This window comes from Cervus canadensis, chromosome 2, assembly GCF_019320065.1.
Source record: "Cervus canadensis isolate Bull #8, Minnesota chromosome 2, ASM1932006v1, whole genome shotgun sequence".
Taxonomy (NCBI): domain Eukaryota; kingdom Metazoa; phylum Chordata; class Mammalia; order Artiodactyla; family Cervidae; genus Cervus; species Cervus canadensis.
Genome location: NC_057387.1, coordinates 107,780,760 through 107,805,128, shown reverse-complemented (window position 1 = coordinate 107,805,128; position 24,369 = coordinate 107,780,760). Strand labels below are relative to the sequence as shown.

At 38.8% G+C, this 24,369-nt stretch overlaps 1 protein-coding gene across 5 annotated transcripts in view; it reads left to right on the top strand.

Moving 5' to 3' along the window:
* The first annotated feature begins 919 nt into the window (after positions 1-919).
* The window catches only part of USP40 (ubiquitin specific peptidase 40), a 79,475-nt gene continuing 56,025 nt past the window's right edge, over positions 920-24,369 (top strand). For 3 of the 5 annotated variants that reach the window (XR_006268205.1, XR_006268206.1, XM_043462022.1), the window contains exons 1-10: positions 920-1,038; positions 2,131-2,348; positions 5,466-5,533; positions 6,678-6,791; positions 9,387-9,551; positions 11,287-11,433; positions 13,666-13,809; positions 16,289-16,417; positions 21,860-21,955; positions 23,466-23,573. Coding sequence is in view for 3 of the 5 variants with exons in the window: in XM_043462022.1 (XP_043317957.1) it covers positions 2,150-2,348; positions 5,466-5,533; positions 6,678-6,791; positions 9,387-9,551; positions 11,287-11,433; positions 13,666-13,809; positions 16,289-16,417; positions 21,860-21,955; positions 23,466-23,573 (1,170 nt within the window). In the remaining 2 variants the exon portion in view is untranslated. Of the gene's footprint in view, positions 1,039-2,130; positions 2,349-5,465; positions 5,534-6,677; positions 6,792-9,386; positions 9,552-11,286; positions 11,434-13,665; positions 13,810-16,288; positions 16,418-21,859; positions 21,956-23,465; positions 23,574-24,369 lie in introns of those variants that run through there. The other 2 variants (XM_043462023.1, XM_043462024.1) reach the window with 2 other exon arrangements.

Sequence of the window (24,369 nt, the reverse complement as noted above, 5' to 3'; positions counted from 1 at the left end):
GGCTGGCATTCACTTTGACTTCTGCCTTTTGACTTTGTCTATCACTATTGCTGTACTCAATCTCTGAAACCTTTAGCTTAAGTCAAAATGATTTTCTTCCCATCTGCCTCATTCGGTCTTGGATGGAAGCTGGATGGGACAGGAGAGATGCCAGAAGAGCCAAAAAAAACTACCCAAAGAGCCCAACAAACGTGCTCGAGCGGGCAAAAGAGCATGATTTTGAGTTATTTTTAGTGTACCTTTGGGTATGAGGGTCTTCCCTGGTGGCTCAGATAGTAAAGAATCTGCCCACAATGCAGGAGACCCGGGTTCCATCCCTGGGTTGGGAAGATTCCCCTGGAGAGGGGAATGGTAACCCACTCTGGTATTCTTGCCTGGAGAATCCTATGGACAGAGGAGCCTGGCGGGCTGCAGTCCATAGGCAGGCAGAGTCCGACACAAAAGTTGGACACGACGGAGAGACTAACACTTTCCTCTTTCTTTTCTTGCGTATGAGAGTTGGTGCAGACAAAACAAATACTGAGGACGTTATAAAGGATCAAAGTTATGTGGAACACTTTTCACTGGAGATACACTTGTAAAATGTCTTTGAAAGTATACGGCTCCCTTGAAGCTCTACACAAATATTTCCAAGGTTGAAGTAACCTGCCATTAGCCAAGCCAAAAGACAAGCGATCTTTGTATTCTCTAACTAATATGAGTTGCGAACAGCAATAAATACAAACTTTAAAAAACTGAATGAATGAGTGGCCGCCTGATCCAGCGAATCCGCGAACCTGCCAGTAGACTAGAAGCGAACACCGTCCACCGTTATCAGATGTCCGAAATCTCGGAGCAAAAGAACTACATTACCCATGAGATCCTGCGCGGCGTGCCAGCGGTCCCGCAGGGCATCCTGGGAGAAGTAGTCCGCGCGTTCCATAAATAGTTCACGCACGGAGCGGCGGGAGAGCTGCATACGCCATCATGGCGGCGCCCTGTTGCGGCGCGTCCTTTCGCTTCGAGTTTTGTCCGGGGCGGGGGTCTGGGCTTTAGGCTGTAAGTGGGGTCGGCGGCCGGGGTTCTCGGGAGGACGAGGCGGGCGTAGGGACTGTATGGGCAGCACGGCCTAAGGCGGGCTAGGCGAGAGGCTGCTCGGGCCGGCCCCGAGATGCGGCGTCCTCCTGGCGTGGGGGGTCTGCGGTTCCCCGCCGCGGGGACCTCTTCCTTCTCGCGCCCGTAGGCACCGTGGTGGCTTGGAAGGACTTGAGGGCCTGGCCTCGGCCGTGGCGTGGGGGAGACCAGGATCCAGACCACGCGCTCGAGGCCACACTTTCACGTTCCATTTTTTTGTGCTTTTTTTCTGAGGAACGGATTGAAAAGGAAAATAATTTTGCTTCAGCGTTTCCTGTCACTTAGGAACTGGGCTAGGCCTTTTGCGTTTCTCATCTCCCAAAGAACCCTTCTCCACAATCGATGTGAGGGAGACCTTGAGCTGATGCTTGACGTCCCAGGAGCTAATATCGAGATCACTCGATAAATATTGTGAGACTTTGAGGCCCGACGACTTAAATGGCAATTTTTTTCCACCAGTGAAACTCCGGGCTCTCCAGCTTTGGGGCCGGTATTAAATTCCTGTACGGATTAATTTGTTCTGTTTAACTTTTTTAGCTGTCACAATCTGGTACAAGGAGTGTGAGAAGCAGAGATTTGGGGAAGTGATTCACGGTCCCCAGGCTCTTGTCAAGGCTCAGAATCTAGGATTGACTTTGCCACCTCAGCGGATTAGGTGTATTGATGGGGTTTTTTTCTTTTTTCATTAGTGATATCAATATGGCTTAAAAAAAAAAAAAAAGCTGTCATTTATTATGGGCTAAACCCTGTAGACTAAATGCCTCTCTTTCATTATTTGGTTTTTTAAAAATGACCCTGCAGGACAGTTGGTATCCCATTTTTACATGGAACGCAGGTTAAGGAACTCGCCCAAGGTCACACAGGTAGTGTGGAACAGGGATGAAAAAAATTCAGGTCTTGCTGCCTCCAAAGCCCAGACTTCTTAAGGAGCAACTTAAAATACTCCCAAGGGGGAGATGTGGGAAAATTCTGTTTTAAAAATAAAGACACTTATATAACATATCATATTTTTTTAAGGGTAGTATTTAGTTTCACAATGTTTGGGGACCTATTTGAAGAAGATTATTCCAGTGTGTCAAATAATCATTATGGAAAAGGGAAGAAATTAAAGACCAAAGCTTTGGAGCCACCTGCTCCTAGAGAGTTCACCAATTTAAGTGGAATCAGAAATCAGGGTGGAACCTGTTACCTCAATTCCCTTCTTCAGACTCTTCATTTCACACCTGAATTCAGAGGTATGATATGTTACATGCATTTGGCTAGTAGTATGTACCCTCATCTCTACATGTAATTAATCATGCAGAATCACAAGTAGATGAATTATTTTAAATGTGTATTCCACAGTATGTGTTAACTGTTCCTGTGAGGGACATAAATTGATAATTCTCTGCAGGGAAATGTGAAGCTTAAATTATGAATATTTTCTGTATGATCACAGTAATGTTCAGTAACAAACTAAAAATTAAGCAATGTATTTCTTTTGCAACTCCTTCCTGTAATTTAGAATATGGGGCTTCCCTGATGGCTCAGTGTTAGAGAATCTGCCTCCCAGTGCAGGAGACAAAGGTTTGATCCCTGGGTGGGGAAGAGCCCCTAGAGAAGGAAATGGCAACTCATGCGGGTATTTTTGCCTGAAAAGTCTCATGGACAGAGGAGCCTGGGGGGCTACAGCCCATGGGGTGACGAGAGAGTTGGACCTGCCTTAGAGACTAAATAGCGTAATTTAAAATACAACGTAAAGACAATTTTGTCATGAGGGCCAGTCTTCATTATTGTTTCAGTATTTGTATTTTTTTATCTTCTCAAAGTAATAAACACTTAAACCAGAGTTACTCAATGCAGTTATATGCTTCTCTTTGGAGTGGGGAGGTGTTGTCATATTAATTCATACAAACTATAGTCATTTATCTGCAATTCTGAAATCCAGAAAATTCTAACAGCGTGATCTAATAATCTGAACCTGTTTGGCCTCAGACCTTGACCTGATGTGATACTGTTTCTATTCTTAATTATCTCACGTGGGTCATACATTTGTTACAGGAATATGAAGGTTAATATTGGTTAATAGATACTATTAGTCCCACACCCTCCTGGGGATGTAATGTTAACATATATAACCCTTTTTCATAATAACTTTCTAAAATCTGGAAATTCTGAATTCCAGAGATACAGGGTGTTAGATAACAGACCATGTGCAAGGAATAGAAACCCAGACAAAATAGCTCAATTAACAGATTTACTTTAAGAATCTAGGGGGAATCTCCTAGAAACCATTTACAGGAAGCTACCTTACCTCCTTGGACCCTTGATTCCTTGCCTCTGTTTTTCTCCACATGTTTGTCCCCAAATCCCTTCTTTGCCAGCTAGCTTCCTCTGCAGGGATGTCAGTCTGTTCTCTTGATTTTGGTGCTAACGTTCTTCTACCTTCACATGGCCTTGGAGGGTCCCCAGCTACAGATCTCCATGACTGTAGCTCAGCTCCTCACATGTCTCTGTATTCTGAGGATAGACATCCTGGCTTTTATTCACTATCTCACCACCTTCCCACCACTACTAAATGTAGCAAAGTTTTGTGACATTTTTTGTTGTTTCAAAACTTAAACAGACATCCTTCCTTCAGAGATTTAGTGTATAATTATCATCCACCCCTTCCTAGGGCCTTCTAATGGTTTGAAATGAATTTGGGATTTAAGAGTGTAGCTTCTCATCTTGGACTCCATCCACTCCATCAGAATATCTCCCCCAATGCATTCAGTAATTCCACCACTAAAAGTTTGCAGGATGAATAAGTAGATTCTTAGGGAGGTTAAATCTTTCCTAAGTTTTAGTATAATTGAAATTAAAAGAACAACTTGAAGTAGAAAATTAGCCTTTAAGAGAGACTATATAATTGGTTAACTTAGCTGTACTGCAAAAACTAACACAACATTGTTGTGCTGTTGTACAGTTGTATATAAATAAATTATACTCAATAAAATATAAACATCAAAATACTTTCATAAATAATCCAGAAAGACTGAGAAAGGTGGTTGTTTTGGAAGGCAGGCAGGTCGCTGAGAGTACCACTAAGCAAGGATAGAACTGAAAGCCCCAGGCCCTCTTTAGCAAAGCAGGTGGCTGGCCAAGCACGTGGGTTGACACATTAGTGTGCCTTGTGCGCTTAGCACGAATCCTGATGCTTATTGATGGGGAAGCGTAATTTGGAAAAGGGTAAGGACTGACAGAATGGAGGGAAACTTTCTGGAATCCTTTTTAAAGGAGCAGAACTAACTTTGGTTCCCCCGCACTCCCAGGTCAGTGTAGCTGGGAATAGTAGGAGATGACTGTAAAAGTCTCTCTATGGTTTTTATGATTTAACCTTTGTGTATACAACTTTCATGTATTTTTTTCCCCCAATTCTTGCTGGGAACTCAGGAAGAATGTAACAGTAATCACTAAGGCAGTAGTGGTTTTCAGTGCAAGACAAATTTGTTCCATCCCTTCTCCCTCAAGTATATCAGAGTCTCCTCTGATATAGTAGGAGAGTAGGAGTTCCTATCTGAATACAGACTTCCCAAACGATTCAGATGTGCCCCATTGGGTGACATTCCTAGACACTAAATTAAAAGAAAATTCTGGAGACCAGCAATGGGTTACCAACTTTACTTTTCCAGGTAAGCTCACTACCATCTGCTATTACCCCTGACACAGAAAAGATTTTTTCATACCAGAGAAGAGAAACGCATGATCTCATAGTTAAAGGTGCTCCTCCTTATGAAAAGAGTGGTTGGCAGTGTCACTTGTGGCTTGTAAATGTTGTAACTCTATTACATATTTCCTAATTCTACTCATGTGGCCTTTGGAACCCATTGCCATAGGCAGTCGGAAGCCACCAAGGATTTATGATGTTGCAGGGCTTTTAATTGTATGATTTTCCTTTTACTGCTCTCTTGTATTGAAACGTTAGCTTCCACTTTATAATCAGTGGTTAGAAGTAATGTTGTTGCTGTTTAGTCACTAAGTCCTGTCCGACTCCTTTTCAGCCCCATACAGGCTCCTCTGTCCATGGGATTTCCCAGGCAAGAAGACTGTAGTGGGTTGCCATTTCCTTCTCCAGGGAATCTTCCTGACCCAGGGATCGAACCTGCATTTCCTGCATTGGCAAGCAGATTCTTTACCACTGAGCCACCAGGGAAGCCCAAAAGTAAAGTTACCAGAAAGCAAAATGTGTGGTGTAGGGATATGAATATTGTCATAATCTTATTTCTGAATCTTTAGCTGATTTTTACTTACTGGTGGCCTTGGCTTTCTAAAACAGTTTTCGAAAATGAAATAATGTCATTTATATTTCTTGATTCTACTTTTTTGTTTAGAAGCTTTATTCTCTCTTGGCCCGGAAGAGCTTGGTTCCTTAGAGGACAAGGATAAACCTGATGCAAAGGTATTAAATCCATGATTTACAGGGGATTTTTGAAATATTAAGGAGATATTTTAAGGAAAGAATTAAGTTCCTTGTTCATGGAAATCAGTAATTTTATTAATTACCAAATTATGATCTTTATTTTAGAGAGCACCTTGCCCTGTACCTTACTGGTAAGGGAATTTCCCTTCCAGAGAATTGCTTTTGCAATTGCAATGCTGCTGCTGTTTTATAGACAGCCTCACTCTCCACTAAGGAGACATTTGCAAATCATCCACACTAGCTTACCAAAAAACCCACTTAATGCAGTTACATGTAGCAAGAACAAAAATATAGACCAGTAAGCTCTCAGTTTGGTATTCTGGAGATAAACTGAGGAATTGGCTTACTATAAGTGCATATCTGATCATGTTCCTCCCTTGCTTAAATATCATTCAGAAATTTATCACCCCCAGACTACAATCTGTACTTATATTAGTAAGAGTTTCATGAATAGCCCAGTGTCTCTCAAACTCCATGTATGGCAAAGAGTCTGTTTTTTTTTTTTTTTTCTCAGTCTGTTGCAGATCAGACTTTTATTGGGTATAAAAAAACGTTATGACAATGCAAAATTGCCATAAGGTTTCTGGCATATTCTCACTTTAGATACTTAAGTCCAGTCTTCAGAGCAGGCTCTGAGCAGCATTCTCAGTGCCCCAGCCCACACCACAGGGGCAGAACGGGTGTGGTGCTGGCAGGAAGAAAGCAAGGGCAGGGTGCAGCCGGCCCTGTGAGATTTTTGTGGCTGGAAAGTTCTTCATAGGGAGTATGTCTGTATCTGAGCTGTTTTGGAGAAAGGATGAATTGTTGGAGACTGAAGTTCCTGTCAATCTGTGATTAATTGGGTGGTTTATTAGGGCCGGTTTGGGTTTTAATATTACTCTGTGCTATGCCAAGGTAGAGAGTTCCAGGTAGCTAAGAATTGTATTGAATTAGAATTTTCTTTTTTTTTTTTTGAATTTTCAAAGAAAAATAAATGTGTTCATCCTTCACAGTATTCATAAATTTTCTCCTGAGTGAACTAAATCAACTAGGAGATAGGAGAACACTAGTACACAGATCTTTTAAAAAGGCCCAGGCAGCATTTAAAAGATTTCATCTAGGAGCACGTTTGTTTCTCATTCAGGTCCGAATCATACCTTTGCAGTTACAGCGGTTGTTTGCACAGCTTCTACTCTTAGACCAGGAAGCTGCATCCACAGCCGACCTCACTGACAGCTTTGGGTGGACCAGTGATGAGGTACGAAGGTCAGCTTTGCAGGGAAATATTACCAGCAATAAAGAGGGAACACTGGCTTAATGTTATCTAGCTTCCTTTAATTTTATCTTATGGTCTCAGGATATTGTTTAAATATTTACTTCTAATACTACACAGTTACAAGCCAGAAATACATTTTAGTCATTTGCTGTTACCCAGGATTTTATGAATGGATGTCATTTGGGATTGGGGAAAGGGGTTGTGGATACAGGGAGAAATGTTTATAAGAGCTGGTTTTTATCATTTCTACCCTTTGTATAGTGTAGTTGAGATGTAATACCTGTTATGTTAATAGAAAATTGCCATTTTTATAGCAAACCACTTATCAACTTAAAAAGCTGACTGGCAGTTAATATATCTGCCTTTATGTTTTTGAATCTGGGTGTTCCAATTTTGGACATTTTCTTCAAGCAAAACAGTGAAACCGTTCTTGGCAGGTCTTTTCATTTTCCCTGTCCTGCCTTTCTCCTGTCTCGCTTCATTTTCTTCTTGTATCCTACTGTGTGTATGGACTTCCTCCTGTTTTTTGTGTTTTTTTTTTTAAATTTTCATTGAACTCCTAAAGGGTATTTCACTATATGCAAACACTAAACCTTTCTCAGCACTAAGTGAAGATGCACATTGTCAATACTGATGAGCTGTTCGCTGTACAAAATTAAAATCAGTTCTGTAGTTTTTTATGGCATAGATGTATTCTTGCAGAGACGAAGATATGGGAGACCACCACAGAATTTAAAGAGGCAATGATCAGAATAAGGTTATGTTGCCTTCAGAAATAAACTGTGAACTCTTGTCTTCTAAGCAGTAACACTAATTAGCTGGATGATGCTATGTGGTTGAAGAAGTCAGGTTTGGGCTTGGAAGTAAAATAGGGTATAATACATTCCCCGAAGAGTGTATGTTACGTTTCTGGTGTAGGGCAGGTGCTTAGGGTGAATTCCTTTTTCTGTCCTTGTTTTAAAGGTATTGTCTTGTCTTAAATTATTGAGATATAATTCACATGCCCTAAGATTCACTGTTTGAAAGGGTACAGTTCAGTGGTTTTTTAGTATATTCAGAGTTGTACAAGCATCACTATAGTCAACTTTAGGACATTTTTTCACCACCAAAAGAAACCACGTACCCACTAGCAATTCCTCCCCGGCCCTGCGTGCCCTTTCCCTGAGTCCCTGGCCACCATTTTTCTCCTCTCTGTCTCTGCGGATTTGCCTCTTCTGGATACTTCACAGAAATAGTTTCATATAATATGTGAACTTTTGTAGCTAGCATCTTTCACGTAAAGTTTTCAAAATTCATTCGTGTTGTAGTATGTTTCAGCACTTCATTCCTTTTTATTACCAGATAATATTCTATCAGATGGATATGCCTCAGTGTTTTGGCTTCTTTTAACCTAGTCATCAGTTGATGGATTTCTCTTTGTTTAGATAAAGAGCTTCCTCTTGTTGGCTTCATCCTTCTTAAAGCTGTGAAAACCTGATTGATTGATTTCTAAATAAAATCTTGTAGGAAACCCTCTCAGACTGACCTGCAGTGGTAGAGAGGTCTCCTTTGCCAAACTTAAGATTGTTCAGAAACAGAGCTTGAAAACTTCCGCAAACTTTCTGTCCCATCAGAGCCAGTGATATTGGAGAAATTTATATCACCTAGTGTCTTGTGTGTCAGAAGTCCCACATCTTTTTCCAGCTTTCATCCCTTTATCAGCTTCTCTTCCCATGAAAGAGCTTCAGAATCGTCTTCTCACCCCTCCCCTCTGCACCCTCCACTTGCTCCTCTCCCTCCTCTCTACCCTTGCGGTCACAGTCACTCATGGCGTCCATGTGCCCAGTCCAGGAGACGCTGCTCCGCTCCCCGCAGCCCTCAGTAGTGGCGCTCCCCACCCTGCTGATGTTCCGTGACCTCACTGTCCTGCCTCTCCCCTCCCTGGCTCTTCTCGTGCTCCTGTGCCGGTTCCTCCTTGTTTTCTCCACTCCTGTATGTTGGTGCCCCTGACCTTGGATTTATGAATGGTTCTCAGCCTCCTCACACACAGTTTGATACAACAATGATTTCTCGGTGGCTTTCAGATTAATCTGCAGGTTAAGGCAGATTCCATCAGGATTTTTCTCCATAGCAGTGTGTTAGTCTTGCTTTGTTGGTCTACATGTCAAAGCAGTAAGCTCTAGTTCTCAAACGATGATTCAGAGTGTTTACCTGTCCCTCTGATCTGCGATTTCTCTGTGCACACGCTGCCTGACTTTTCTGCCTGTTCTGTTCCTTCTCTCCTCTCCTCTCCTCTGGCATGGCCATGTGCGTGGTTTCCTGCTGAACAAATGCACTTTCCTGTTCGCAGGTGACTTGAGTTATATGTACTCACTGAACACCATCTGTTTGTTTTTTCATTTTGTAGTAAAAGTGAGAACAGTTGGTGATCTCTTAACCTGCTCTCAGCTCATTTAGCTTAGTCATCCTTACATTTGATGGAGGCTTGCCTTTGGATTTCTAAATAAGTCTTGTGTTTTTTAACTAATATCACTTAAAAAAATCTGTTTTTAAAATTCTGAAGCACAAAATTACATTTAAAAGTTACCTGTTTTATAGGAAATGAGGCAACATGATGTGCAGGAACTGAATCGAATTCTCTTTAGTGCTTTGGAAACTTCTTTAGTTGGAACCTCCGGCCATGACCTCATCAACCGTCTATATCACGGAACCATTGTTAACCAGATTGTTTGTAAAGAATGTAAGAATGTCAGTGAAAAGCAGGTGAATATGCAAGAGTATTTTAGTAATAAGTTAAATCATAAATTATAAGTCATGTAATTAAATCTGTGATCTGTACCATGTGAGGATTAACATGCTTATTACTGTAAATAGCTATCACTTTTTTTCTTGTATTCTAGATGCTCCCAGATTATAAGTTTATAATCCAGATTTCTCCATGTAAACTGAAAGAAGTAGATATCTTAAGATATAGCTTAAATCTTCTATTTAGTGCTCTAATATTTAGAAAGTAGATTTGGGGAATATTTACGGTAGGGACGTGTGGCATCATGAGAAAAGCCAATATAGTCATGGGTCAGTGGTTGGAATATCATAAAGAAAGTCACTTAGGTAATAAAAACAGAGAACACTGAGGGATGTGTAAGTTAACAATTAAATCTGTAATTAAATATTGGATTTAGTTTATTGATGTCCCTCAGAAAGCTCGTTTGTATGTGTGTGCTTATGTTTAAATATTATATATATAAAGCTATCATAATCCTGTTTAAACTGGTATAACCTTCAATTATTTGTCATAACAGATTGTCCATTTTATCTAGATAGAAATTTGCTTATGTAAATTTAATAATCACTGCTTGCACTACATATCTTATATAACAAATGATTTCATCACTGAACCATGTCCTTTAATAAAAACCTTCTTTTCTTATGGCAAGAATTATAGAAAGTTTATATGTTTGTATGAGTAAATAATTAAATGCCATTTGCTAAATGTTGCATTAATTGCCTTTTTGAATATATATATATATATATATGTATATATATATATATGTATATATATATATTCTATATTTTCTAATGAAAGTATTGGGCATAAAAAAGACTTTTGAGCCCTTATTGTGTATCATAATAGAGGATTTGGCCAGCCCATTTGGAAATATTAAGATGTTATGGGTATGTGGGTTACTATATGATTGACCACTATAATGTAATGATTCACAAAGTAATTTTAAAACATAATGTACGTGAAGGCACATTATAAATTAGGCATTAACTTTTCATGTATCTGTCTTGTAAACCATGTAGGAATGTTAGTCTTACTGCTTTAGAATTCCCCCATAAACTAATTAGCTAGTGCTATTTTACGATCCCCATAATCCCTCAAGGTAATGCTATTGCACAAACACACATGCAAAATTATAAATGTGCTTTCAACTTGTCAAATTGTGTCTGTTTAATATTGGAAATATGTTGTAATTCAAAGGTAATTTTAGTAGAATTAGTAGACTCACATTTTAGAAAATATCCTCCTCTTAATTTTCATGAAAATACCTTTGTGTCCAGGCTCAAAATAATTATTTTTCTTAAATTAACCCTAACAGAAGAGGAGGAAGCAGAGTTTACAATAGAGAGTCCAACCATGGCCTTGCTGTGCCTGCTTGGAGATTAACATAGTACTAATGAACTGCACATACACTCTTCTCAATTCATGAGTTCAGTGGTTTGTTTTATTTCCTGATAAAAATAGGTTTTATTGTATCTCCAGTGAACTCATAAATTGGCTCCTGATATATTTTAAGCTGAGTTATAATTTGGTTGAGAAAGAATAATTTATTGTTATGAATCTCACCGTATCTGTGCCTTCATATATAGAAAAGATATATGTGTTTTAGAAAAAAATATATGTGTGATTATTTTCAGTGTATGTTTGAGTTGGTGATCTGTTTGTGAACCTCTGTGGAATTGTATTTCAATATTATATTCATGTGTATTTCAGGAAGACTTCCTAGATCTAACAGTAGCAGTTAAAAATGTATCAGGTTTGGAAGACGCACTCTGGAACATGTATGTAGAGGAGGAAGTTTTTGACCATGACAACTTATACCGCTGTGGAAACTGTGACAGGCTGGTTAAAGCAGCAAAGGTAGAGACAGACCCCTGCCCCTTCTGAGGGTGTGCGTGTGGTGCTCGGAGCAGGGACACCTGTCAAATGAGGTCACCTTGTATGAGATGCACATGAAGCTTTTAGTCAGTATTAAGGATTGAAAAGACATTTCCTTACACTGTATATATCTTTGTATTTTAATTTTTTTTTTAACAGTATTTTTTAAGCTTTCAACCTCACAGTTCACTCAACTTCTTTCTCTCCCAGGAAAAATTTATTTGTGACTCAGTGTTTCTTAAATAAACCTTTTTTTTTTGTTCTTTGGAAGTTACTATTATGAAGAAGGCAATATTTTTTTTTTCTGCCAACTAGGAAGCTTTCAGTTTTTTGGTCTGTCACTATGAAAACAGAGAGCTTTATTTTTTCCATATGCAGCTATTGTACAGTATTGATATATATGTTGATAGATATCTTCCTTGATGCTAACAAATCTAATATGGTCTTTCCTTCTCCCCCCATTGAAAGTACCTAACTTGACAGGGTACATCAGGGTTTTTCTTCATACAACAAAGCAAAATATAGAAGAAAAAGAAAACAAGATTTAAGCAACTGATTTATTTTGCAACGTGGCATCAACTCAGCTGCTGTTACTACCTGTAGTAGGAACTCTTTCACTGCTTGTGGATGATATGACAGGCTATTCATTAACCTGATAACCTTGAACTCAGTTGAACCAGTGGTTATTGAGCCCTGACTTAAAGAACTACCACAAAAGTTGTATCTTTGCAGTTATTCTATTAAGACAGAGTGATAGCACTATTCCTAGAGCTGACAATATTGAATTTTCCAGCAAAGAAAATGAGGGTTGATTTAGACAGCACACGGTATTGATTTGGATCCTGGAGATTGTAGGTGAAAATGTGATAAAAACAGTAAACTCCATGCCTGTAGCTTTCACAGTGGGATCTAAAACCAGGATTTGAGAACAATTTTATATTGTTTAATATTTATTTCCATCTAGCCTTTGCCCTTTTATAAACCCAAAGAGAAAGGCTTATTTTTTGCTTACTTATTTTGTATTTCCTCCTTGGTGTTACAACTACAACCTAATAAAATAAATATAAATTTCAGAGGATGGAGCATCATGGAAGGACAAACACATGCTTAGTTTTGGTTGAACCTAATTTGCACATTAGTAAAATAAGAACCTTGTGCCAAACAAAAGTAATTCTTGTATGCACCTTTTATGTCATTGGTTTAATTCATTTTCAGTGAAAATTTTTTGATTTTGATATTTTTAAAGTTGCCTTCTAGTTGCATTAGATTTACTGTATTCTAAGGTTAGGCTTGGTTGTTCTGGGCAGTCTTTCTTTCCTCACATTATAGTTGAGTTACTCACCTTTTTTAGATGCATTTTTTTGAGCTCGTGTGAATATCTGCCATGTTGTTAAATTGCTGCTTTTTCATTTAATTTCTTTTTCACCCACTAGATTTCTAGAATTGCTGTCTTATATATTTTTAGGAATGTTAGATATTTATGATTATGGATAATCTTATATATGGGAAAGGATTTTTTTTGCCCCCTCACATTGCCATTAATAAGGAATTTGGGAAAAGCTCATGCCTTTAAAATAAAAAGCAACTCAATTTAGTGCTTTGTTTTAAAGCAGGACATTAAAATAAAAAATATTTTACTATCTGCTTTTAAGGACAATAACTATAAAACGCCAGTCAATGGATCTCAGTGTTTGGGAAGTTAGAGTCCTTTTGAAAGTCTAATGAAAGCTGTGGATCTTCTCCCCAGAATACAAACAAATATACATACAATTTTCATATAATTTAAAGGATTCAGATCCATTGAAACAGTCCCTAGGTTGAAGGTGAAAGAGCTCCCGCTCTTCAGTAAATAAGAGCTGTAAGATAGTGACCGAGGGGGAAGGTGAAAGGTCGGGGCTCGGGCAGGAAAGAAGCACTGTTTGGGAGGAAGCACCCTCATCACGTAGCTTTAATTTTATTTAGGATAGCAACATTAAAACATACAAGTGCTTTGTAAATTTTTAGGTGTAAGCATAAGTGAGCGATGTCAACTTTTAGCACCATAAAATAGATGAGTTTATGTCAAGAGCTGTAGTGAATTCACAATGATTAGTTTATGTGACTTAAGGACATATTTCTCTTAAAACTGTCATAGGTTACCTTTTTATACCTTAAGAAGCGTTATTCTTTTATATAATTCAGCTTTTAAAATTTAAATTTTTTTTCTTTTGACAGTCGGCCAAACTACGTAAGCTGCCTCCCTTTCTTACAATTTCGTTATTAAGATTTAATTTTGATTTTGTGAAGTGTGAACGATACAAGGAAACAAGCTGTTACACATTCCCTCTTCGGATCAATCTCAAGCCTTTTTGTGAACAGGTTTGAACTATTCTGTTTTGAAATTCTTTCTTCTCCCGTGTTGGCCTGGTTTGCAGTTTGCTTAGCGCTCAGCCTCTCAGCCTTGGCGCTATTAAAACCTGTGTGCTCAGTTGCTCAGTCGTGGCCGATGCTGTGGTCCTAAAGACTAGCCTGCCAGGATCCTCTGTCCGTGGAGTTTGCCAGGCAAGAATACTGGAGTGGGTTGCCATGCCCTCCTCCAGGGGATCCTCCTGATCAGGGATCAAACCAGCATCTTTTATGTCGCCTGCGTTGGCAGCTGGATTCTTTACCACTGCACCACCTGGGAAGCCCCCATAACGCTTAGAGTTGCATAGTTCTCTGTTGTGTGGGGTGTGCCATGTATTTTAGGATGTTAAGTGATATCCCTGGCCTCTGCCTAGTAGGTGTCAGTAGCCTCTCCCGCTTCTGTGCCCAGAAGTGACAGACGTGTCTTCAGACTTTGCCACATGTCTGTGTCTCCTGAGGAGAGGAAAGGTGGGTAAAATTGCTCCTGGTTGAGAACCACTAGTTTATTAAAGTCCTTTTTAATGTCCAAGTAGGGATTTATTTCTAGTTTTTTTTTTTCCCCCTAAACTCTCCTTGAAAAATCTTTGAAATGAAAGTTTAAGAATAGAATTAGAAAACACCCTGCAATAGGAAAAATTACCATTCAGTAGTATGTTCCTATTTGGATCTAGTTTACTTTAGATGCAAAAATGAATTGCACATTTAGAAAGCGAATGAGAAATTCGAATGTCACTAGTGTAGAATTTGTAATCCTTAAGACTTGGGGGAAAAGAAAGTTTAAAAACAAATTAATTACATAATCAGCCTACTTTATAAGCTGTTTAAAAATGTTTTCTGTGCCATTGCTATACTTGCCAAGATTAGAGTGATGAGACTGATGCTTTTCTTATTAAAAACCATTCTTTATGTGTTTGAGACCAGAACATTAATTAGCCAGCTATAGAATTTCTGTGTATCAAAGTAATCTTTTTCTAAATGGGGTTTTAAATTGGGGTGGACCTTCCTCAGCCTAGTTACTGAGCTTTTGGGTTTTATAATTATACTAATTTGCATTGAAAGGTTCTAATGTCTTGGCTCTGAGCCTGTTACCAGCATACACAGAATAAACAGGTTTTCCAGGGTACTTTTCCCTGCTCCTATTTGCTGCCTGAAAAAAAAAAATTCTTTTTGAAATAATTGAGTTATTTCTCCCTGTCTCAGTGTTATTGAGAAATAATTGACCCACATCACTTGTGTAAGTTTAAGGTATATAGAATGATGGCTTGGTTTACATATAATATGAAACGATTACCACAGTAGGTTTAGTTAACTTCCATTATCTCATATAGAAAAATTTTCGTCCTTTTACAAAAAGTAGTTTGTCACGTGATTTTAACATATGTTGAAATAACAAAACTGAAAAAAGCAAGACATTGAGCATCTAAGAAATTCACAGTAATTTTGCTTTTTTATTTCTGTATTAATGAAAATCATTATCATCTTTGTTTACATCTCTCTTGGTTTTTGCCTGAACCAGACATTTGAAAAATGACATTTAAAAAATGCTGCTCACTTAAAAAGTATAATTTAAGAAAATGAGTTCCTTAAATAATTGACACTTCCTCAAGTAGCATCACATATGCCAAGTATCTTTAAACCTAAAGTAGGTTTTACTTTTTAATGCCCATGTAGGTGTTCATACCTGAAGTAGGAAATGGTAACCCACTCCAGTATTCTTGCCTGGAAAATTCCATGGACAGACAAGCCTGGTGGGCTACAGTCCATGGGGTCACACAGTCAGACACGACTGAGCATGCACATATAGGTGTTTATAATTATACAGTTATAGAACACATTACTTATAGAGAAGATTGATCACAGATTTGATAACTGAAAAAAAAAACTTTTCATTCCACTAAACTGCCTCTAAACAAAACCAGCTAGTATTCATAGTTGCTAAATTCCTGTTTTATGCAGAGAACTGAAGTGTCTGGAGGGGTAATAGATGTGCATAGTAGCTATAGCTCTGACTTTGAGGCACATGACAATCTCATTAAAATGTATTCAACTGCTGAAGAACTCCTTTATAAACCAGTGTAATAGGCTTAATACGAGACGATTTTCTCTTGCTAAAATGCTCTCTTACTCACTGATAGGGTAGTATGTGTTGTGTTATAATGTGGACTTCCATGATTTTAGCCAAAGTACATAAAAGTAGCATCTTGATTGAATATATGTTTTTATGTTTAACTCAGGCAGAATTTGGTTGGTGTAGTATGACTGGTATTTTCAGTCAAAGAATTACATATTTCAAAATTTAAAACTGGTTATTCAAATTTATGTTTATTTACCCTAAATAATAATACTAACCAGTGATGTTTCTTATTTAATAGTTGAAATTCTTCTTTCCTCTTCCATTATATATCTTTCTGTCTTACGTAGACTATAACAATGTTTATGTTCTTTCTTGTAGAGTGAATTAGATGACTTGGAATATATGTATGACCTCTTCTCAGTTATTATACACAAAGGTGGTTGCTATGGAGGACATTATCACGTGTATATTAAAGATGTCGATCATTTGGGAAACTGGCAGTTTCAAGTAAGTATAGAAATTAGTTTAAGAGTATCTTTGGAACTGTTTTCTAGCCTTATTTTGGTGAGGCTATTTTTTGGTCATTTATTATATGTTCACTCTGTAGAAAACTCTTAAAGGCGTTAAAAGTTAATAGATAGAAGTTTAAATTTTTTAAACGCCTCCTGTTTGCTCTTCACCTAGGTTATCCAGTTGTTAACATTTTGCCACATTTCTGCAAGCCCATCCTCTGTATACAGACACACACACACACAGTTAACGTTATCATTATTAGTGCTGAACCACTTGAAGTTTCATGGGCCTCTTTACCCCTAATCTCCTCAGTGTTTATCTCCAGAGAACCAGGACATTGTCTTACATAACCGTAGATCAAAATCAAGAACTTTAACACTGATACAATACTATTTATTATCTAATACATATTTTATATTCAGATTTAACCTGTTTCATCCAAATCCTTTATAGCAGTTTCTTCCCACTGTAGTGTCAAGTTCAGAAACATGCATTATATATAACTACCATGTCTTGAAAAGTAAAGTGTTAGGTGCTCAGTCATGTCCGACTCTTTGCAACCTCATGGACTGTAGCCTGCCAGGCTCCTCTGCCCATGGGATTTTCCAGGCAAGAATACTGGAGTGGGTTGCCATTTCCTTCTCCAGGGGATCTTCCCGACCCAGGGATTGAACGCTGTGTCTCTTGCATCTCCTGCATTAGCAGGCAGGTTCTTTATCATCTGAGCCACCAAGGAAGCCATCAATAACCATTCCTCAGCTTTCTTTGTCTTTCATGGCACCAAACAAAGATAGTCCTTCTATATTGTCCTCTTTGTGTTTTACAAATGAGACTTCAGTCTTCCTGAAATGCTTTGCTGTGAATGGCATGATGTTTATTCTGTTTGGGAACCCAGTTTCCCAGTACCATTTATTTAATATTCCATTCTTTCCCCACCAATCTACAGTGCCAGTTCTGTTGTATTATTTTTTTTTCTTTTTTGTTATATTATTTGTTATTTTTATTTTAGTCCATGTTGGGGCTCTGTATTCTGTTGTTGTTGTTATTATTCCTTTTTTTCTATTCCTAGGCAAATGCTACACTGTTGATTTCTGTAGGTGTATTAGTAAGTCTTGTTATCTGGTAGGGAAAGTCTCTCTCTGTGGTGTTATTCTTCAGGAGTGTTTTGGTTTTTATGCTTTTCTGAACATTTCTAGAGTCACCTTGTCAGTATTCTCACACATATGTACACATAAAAGTAGTAGGGTTTTGAATCTACATGTGTAAATAAGACATATGTTTTTGGTTTTTAGAGCTTCTTTAGTGTCGTCTAAAAAAAGTTTTATAATTTTCTCTAGAAAATAAAGCACTCATCGAGAGTCCAGTTCCAGTTATTTGCAGTGGAAAAAATTGTAATATATTACATGCTAGCCCCAAACTCTGAACCAGTTTCCTAAAATGTAACTAAAACACCAGTATATAAGTTCTAACCCATCATGTTAGGATGTGGCATACTTCAGACATACCTTCCTGATTGTCAAACAGTTAATATTATGATGAATGAATAATTGTTCCACTTGAGGTAACAGCTTCTCTGAGTGCTGTGCACGCGTGTGCATGTGCTTAGTCGTGTCTGAGTCTTTGCAACCCCATAGATTGTAGCCAGGCTCCTCTGTCTGTGGAATTTTTTGGGCAAGAATACTGGAATGGGCTGCAGTTTCCTCCTCCAGGGGATCTTCTTGACCCAGCGATCAAACCTGGGTCTCCTGCATGTCCTGCATTGGCAGGTGGACTCTTTACCACTGAGCCACCTGGGAAGCCCTCTGCGTGCTAGCAGTATTGAAAAATGCCATGTTGCCTTTGTTGACATTCACTTTGCTTTTCAGAACATCTCCCTGTGTTTCTGATGCTATCGGTTATACATAGAATGTACTGAGAGATACTTGTGCTTTGTAAAGTTTGGATATTTAAAATCTAACTGTTCTATTGGGAATATATTGACCAGGGAGATGTTCTGTGGTACTGTGTCTATTCTGTGTAGTTTTTGGACTGCTTGTGTCTGGTATATTGAAATAGTTATCTTTTTAGTACATTGACTTTATAATCAACCATCTTGCTTTTGGAAAAAGACAGTTTTGTTTCACTCTTTCCTATCCTTAACCTCCCATTTCTTTTGTTTCTAGAACTGGGTTTATAAGACACTAGCTTGTTGGGCACATTTCAGTCAGATAGAGTGACGCACATCTTACCTCCTCTGGTCTAGTTCTGCCCTCCATGTTCCACCCTTAGTTGCTGATTCTTATCCTGTTACCTTCCTTCACACCACTGTCTTCCAGGCCCCATGATAAGTGAATCTTTCTCTCCAAGCAGCTGTTCTCCCCCTGCCGCCGCCCCCACTTTCAAACAATTATATTAACTTTATTTCATTCTCTCTAAAAGATGAATTTGAACCTTTTATTAGAGCCTCATAGAAGCTTGTAAACAGGTCTCATAAATAGTTATTATATCGTTCTTTTTTTTTTTCTCTTTGCCTCATCCACTGTAGTTCCTGGTTTTTTCCTTCCACTTATGCTTCTGTGGTAACCTTTGTTTCCCATGTTGCCCTGTCTCTCTTCAGCCTTAGCAAATGCTCCTGCCTTCCATGCAGTTCTGCTTCTGCCTCAGGGCTGTGTCTCTACTGTCCTCCATGCTGGCCGCAGGCCCTCCTCAGTCTTGCTCAGCCAGTGTCAGATTTCAGGCACTTCTCTAGGAGGTGGGATTTATTGTCAGTCTTTTGATGCATGGAGTATTTATTTCCAGTTTCCTTTTTAAGTTTATCATTGACATCACGCACAGAGGTAGCTTTATACTGTGCGGTGAGGTAACTCAAAAGGAATGATTCTTCCATATCTTCCTTTTGAGTTGTTCTTCCTTGGACATCTTAACAATTTTGTGTTCATTTCTTCGGAAATGATTAACAGCATCAAGCTCTTCTCTCAGTTCCATTATATGACTCAAAAGGGCAGGCAGGCGTGCTTTTACTTGGTTTGGCTTTCTACAATGCTTCTCTGGTCTGAAGCTCTGGTACTTTAACAGGGTCTTCCTGAAACTTAAAGAACAATCAGAAGATTGCTGTCTGTCTCTGCCTGTATATTTCCTTATTCATGGCTTCTGTGAAGCATCACATTTATCTTTTATTATTATTATTATGATTATTACACTCTTTAAGAATCACTAACTTTTTATCTAGAGCTTTATGGTATTCAAATAATGATGTGTGCTTTAAGAGTTTCAGCTTCAGTAGGTATACCTGCTGGACACTGCTTGTCTGTTTATTAACCATTATCCTGAGAGCTCTCTTACACCTAGAGACAAAGGACTCCAAATACTGTAAACACAAGCAGGTATTGTTTTTTCTACTTTCATTTTGGTGATTTCTTCTTCCCTTGCAAGTTTCCCTGCTAGGTGCCATCTGCAAGGAACAACTTTAAATAACCTGTCTCGCATAATGTTCCTTGGGTGAAAGCCAACATTTCAGTCTCTCTCAGCCCAGCTAGAAGATGAGCTCTTCCCTCTTGCATGGAGGTCATTAACTATTCAGAATGTGGCCCTAGATCTGGCTATTAAGAGGAGCCTGACATGCCTTCCAAAGCGAGGGGGGGGGGCTTTCATTTCTTTGATGGTTGGTATCACTTTGAACATCTGAGGATGTGGGACAAAAGCTTTTCAGTAACGCTCACAGTTCAGCCCTGGGACTGGTGCTGGCAGAACCAGCCTGTCCTCACAAGACCAAGGTTGGACGCTGGCAGAGTGCAGGAGAACTCTGCCCAGGCCACATGCCCCCTGCACCAGTGTCGCATCCTGGGCGATGCCAGCCTACATCTCCCCTCCTACCATTTTAAATCTCTTGTTTCTTAGCCATGAATGTCTTTGCATGCTAGTCACTTCAGTTGTGTCCAATTCTGTGCAACCCCATGGACTGTAGCCCGCCAAGCTCCTCTGTCCATGGGATTCTCCAGGCAAGGATACTGGAGGGGTTTGCCATTTCCTTCTCCAGGGGATCTTCCCAACCCAGGAATTGAACCTATGTCTCTTAGGTCTCCTGCATTGGCAGGCAGTTTCTTTACCACTAGGGCCACCTGGGAAGCCTGTGAATGTCTTTAAACATCTTAAACACACTATTTTATTATTCTCTACCTGAAAATTGCAGTATCTGAAAACTGTGGGTCTTTGGATATCTGCTGACTCTATGTGTTTCCTCATGATTTTGTTATTTTAGGCTGTAGACTTGGTTGGCTGTTTTTTAAGAACACAGTTTAGGAGTGATTGAAAGCCTGAGTTAAAAGTACCTTCCGTGAAAGATGTGTGTCTGTCTCTACCACATGCCTATTGTCACCTCCAAGCTTTAACACCTTGAAGATAAGATCTGTGTTTTAGAGCCATGCAACTAGTATGAATTTGGGCCACAAACTCACATGAGGACCTATTGTGATTATAGATTTTTAGAGGGAGTGTGTTTCCACCTTCATCTAGTATCAAGGTCAAAGCAAGCAAGTTTCTCATTGTCCTTTGTTGAGGAGAGGGGTTTGTTTGTAGATCATGCTTATATTTAGAGCATAGAAACCTTTCAGGTTTCTAGCTTTTTGCTGGGATCTGTTTGGTATAATAGAAATATATATATTTGATCTTTGTCCTGGATTCCTGGCTTAGAGGTCCTTGAGATTTCCCCATTGATAAGGATGTCTCTTCTTGTTCATAATGACCCCCTTTCAACCATACCTGAGTTTATGCTAATGAAGTTACCTGCGGCGTGAGGGCTGGTCACCAGAGGAACCAATCACATGGTTAGAGGGTTAGAACCTTCAGCCCCCACCCCGACCAGGGAGGGACCAGGGGCTGGAGACTGAGTTTGGTGCTGCGTGCTCATTGCTGCAGGCGTGTCTGACTCTCTGCGACCCCATGGACCCCAGCCTGACAGGCTCCACTGACCGTGGTATTTCCCAGGCAGGAATACAGGATACATGCCTTCCTCCAGGGGATCTTCCTGACCCAGGGATCGAACTCATGTCTTCTGTGTTGCAAGCAGATTCTTTTACCCCAAGCCACCAGGGACCAGTGATGGGTCACCAAGGGCCAATGATTCAATCAGTCGCGCCTGCATAATGAAACTTAAATGGAACTCTGAAAGAAGGGGACTAAGGGAGTGTCCAGATTGGGGACCACTGTGCTAGAACCTTTATTTACCTCACAGTCCCAATTTACAGAAATGCTAGAGAGATTAGGTAATTTGTCTAGGATTATTCAACCACAGTTGAAATTCAAAGCCAGACTGCCTGATTCCAAAGCAAATACAAGTTAATATGATGTTTTTATCATCACTTCTTCATCTTGAAACCTCCGAGGCACACACATTCCTGTTTTGCTAGTTACTTTTTAAGAGATTAGTGATAGAAACTTTTTATTATTTTCCTTCTTTAGGAGGACAAAAGTAAACCAGATGTGAATTTGGAAGACACTCAGAATAAAGAGGAGATTGATGATCCATTGATGATTCTAAAAGCAATCTTATTACAGGTAGAAAGAATATATGTTTGTGTTTATATATATATCAGCTATATGATTTAGTTGGTAGAAGTAATACTGTTACTGTTCATAGTCTTTTTGGGGGAAATTCTGTCTATTGAAAACTTTTTATTAGAGGCTTTCTGATTATAAAAGAAATACTTATGAATGGTAGAAATTTTGAGGGGAAAAAATTGAAAGTATATAAAGAAAATAAGTTTAAACCAAATGTCTGGTTACTGTTAACACTATGATATATATTCTTTGCATTTTATTTCCTTTGTGTTTGTATAGATATGTTAGGATTGGGTTACATGATTTCTTTGTGTATTATTATTGTTATTATTATAGTTACTTTAAATAGACTTGGGATATACTGTATATACTTCTTTGGAATTTACTGTTTTCCCATATTATCCTTTTAATGTCTTTAGGACCTGAAGTTATGTCCCCTTTTTCATTCCCAGTACTGATAATGCCTCAAGTGTATGGCTTTTAATGTTTGCCTCCTGCTGCTGCTGCTGCTAAGTCGCTCAGTCGTGTCCGACGCTGTGCGACCCCATGGACTGCAGCCTACCAGGCTCCTCCGTCCATGGGATTTTCCAGGCAAGAGTACTGGAGTGGGGTGCCACTGCCTTCTCCGGTTTGCCTCCTACTCTGTTGTAAAGATGGTAGTCTCTTTTCATTTATTCATTCATTCTTAATGAACATTTTTTTCTCAGTTTCTTTCTAGGGACCTAGGCTGAATATTGGTCTGTGGCTACTGTATTAGTCTGCTAGAGCTGACATGATAAAATCCCACAGACTGGTGTCTTAACAGAAATTTGCTTTCTCATAGTTCTTAGGCTGGAAGTCCAGATCAAGGTGTCTGCAGATTTGGTTTCTTCTGAGGCTTCTCTGTTTGGCTCTTGCTGTGTCCTCATTTGGCCTTTCCTGTGTTCATGTGCATCCCTGGTGTCTCTGTGTGTCCAAATTTCCTTTCTTATAAGGATGCTAGATTGGATAAGGGCCCACCCTTAAAGGCCTCATTTTAACTTAGTCATTTCTTTAACTGCCCTATCCAAATATATAATCAGTTAAAATTTTGAGAGTTAGGAATTCAACATATGAATTTTTGTGGTAAGGGGACAGATTTCAGCTCAAAATAGTCATTTCTTACCCCCTTTTAGAAGTTGTTTATAATTCAGAACATTCATAAGAGACCAGTAGTCTTTTTGCATGAAAGTATTTCTTCTAAAAATCCCACATAATATCAAAAATTTACCAAATCTCTAAATACTCTTTGGGTATTGCTCTTGAAATGTTAAAATGTTACCACATAGAAAGTGGCAAAATTCAAGTTTTCTAAACTTAGGCTTAATCTATTTTTAAAAGCTTTTTATTTTTAAATACTTTTGGTTAATCCACCTACTTGTTTGTTATTACAGGCCCTGTTTATTAATCCTGTTGGTCCCTTGAACTCATAAGTATTGCACTTAAATCTTACCAGATTTTTTTAAATGACTTTTCTTTCTTTCATAAGGAGGAGAGTAATCTAATTCCTGTTGATCAGCTGGGCCAGAAACTCTTGAAGAAGATAGGAATATCTTGGAACAAGAAGTACCGAAAACAGTATGGACCACTGCGAAAGGTATTCATGACATCCTTCTAGAAAGTTCCATTCCCTAGAAATTTTATTGTGATCTTGGCAACATGAGTTTCTTGGCAGAAGGAAATTTAAATTAGGTAGAAATATAATTAGTATTTTTCTTAATGGTTAAAATTCAGTTAAATGACTTAGTGATTTATCATAGAATCAAGAATTAAGAAATAGAAGAATAGAGAATGGGCTTTTAATCACAACATCAAAAAATGTCACCAAGTTCATATTCTTTTTTTTTAATTAATTAATTTTAATTGGAGGATAATGACTCTACAATATTGTGGTGGTTTTTGCCATACATCGACATGAATCAGCAATGGGTACACATGTGTCCCCTGTCCTAAACCCCCCCTCCCCTATCTCTCCCCATTCCATCCCTCTGGGTTGTCCCAGAGCACCAGCTTTGAGTGCCCTGCTTTAGGCATTGAACTTGCACAGGTCATCTATTTTACATGTGGTAATATACATATTTCAATGTTGTTCTCTCAAATCATCCCACCCTCACCTTCTCCCACAGAGTTCAAAAGTCTGTTCTTTACATCTGTGTCTCTTTTGCTGCCTAGCATAGATCGTCGTTACAGTCCTTCTAAATTCCATATATATGCATTAATATACAGTATTGGTGTTCTCTTTCTAACTTACTTCACTCTGTATAATAGGCTTCAGTTTCATCCACCTCATTAGAACTGACTCAAATGCGTTCCTTTTTATAGCTGAGTAATACTCCATTGTGTATATGCAAAGTTCATATTCTAAGGCTTATCATCTTACTTATATAAATGTC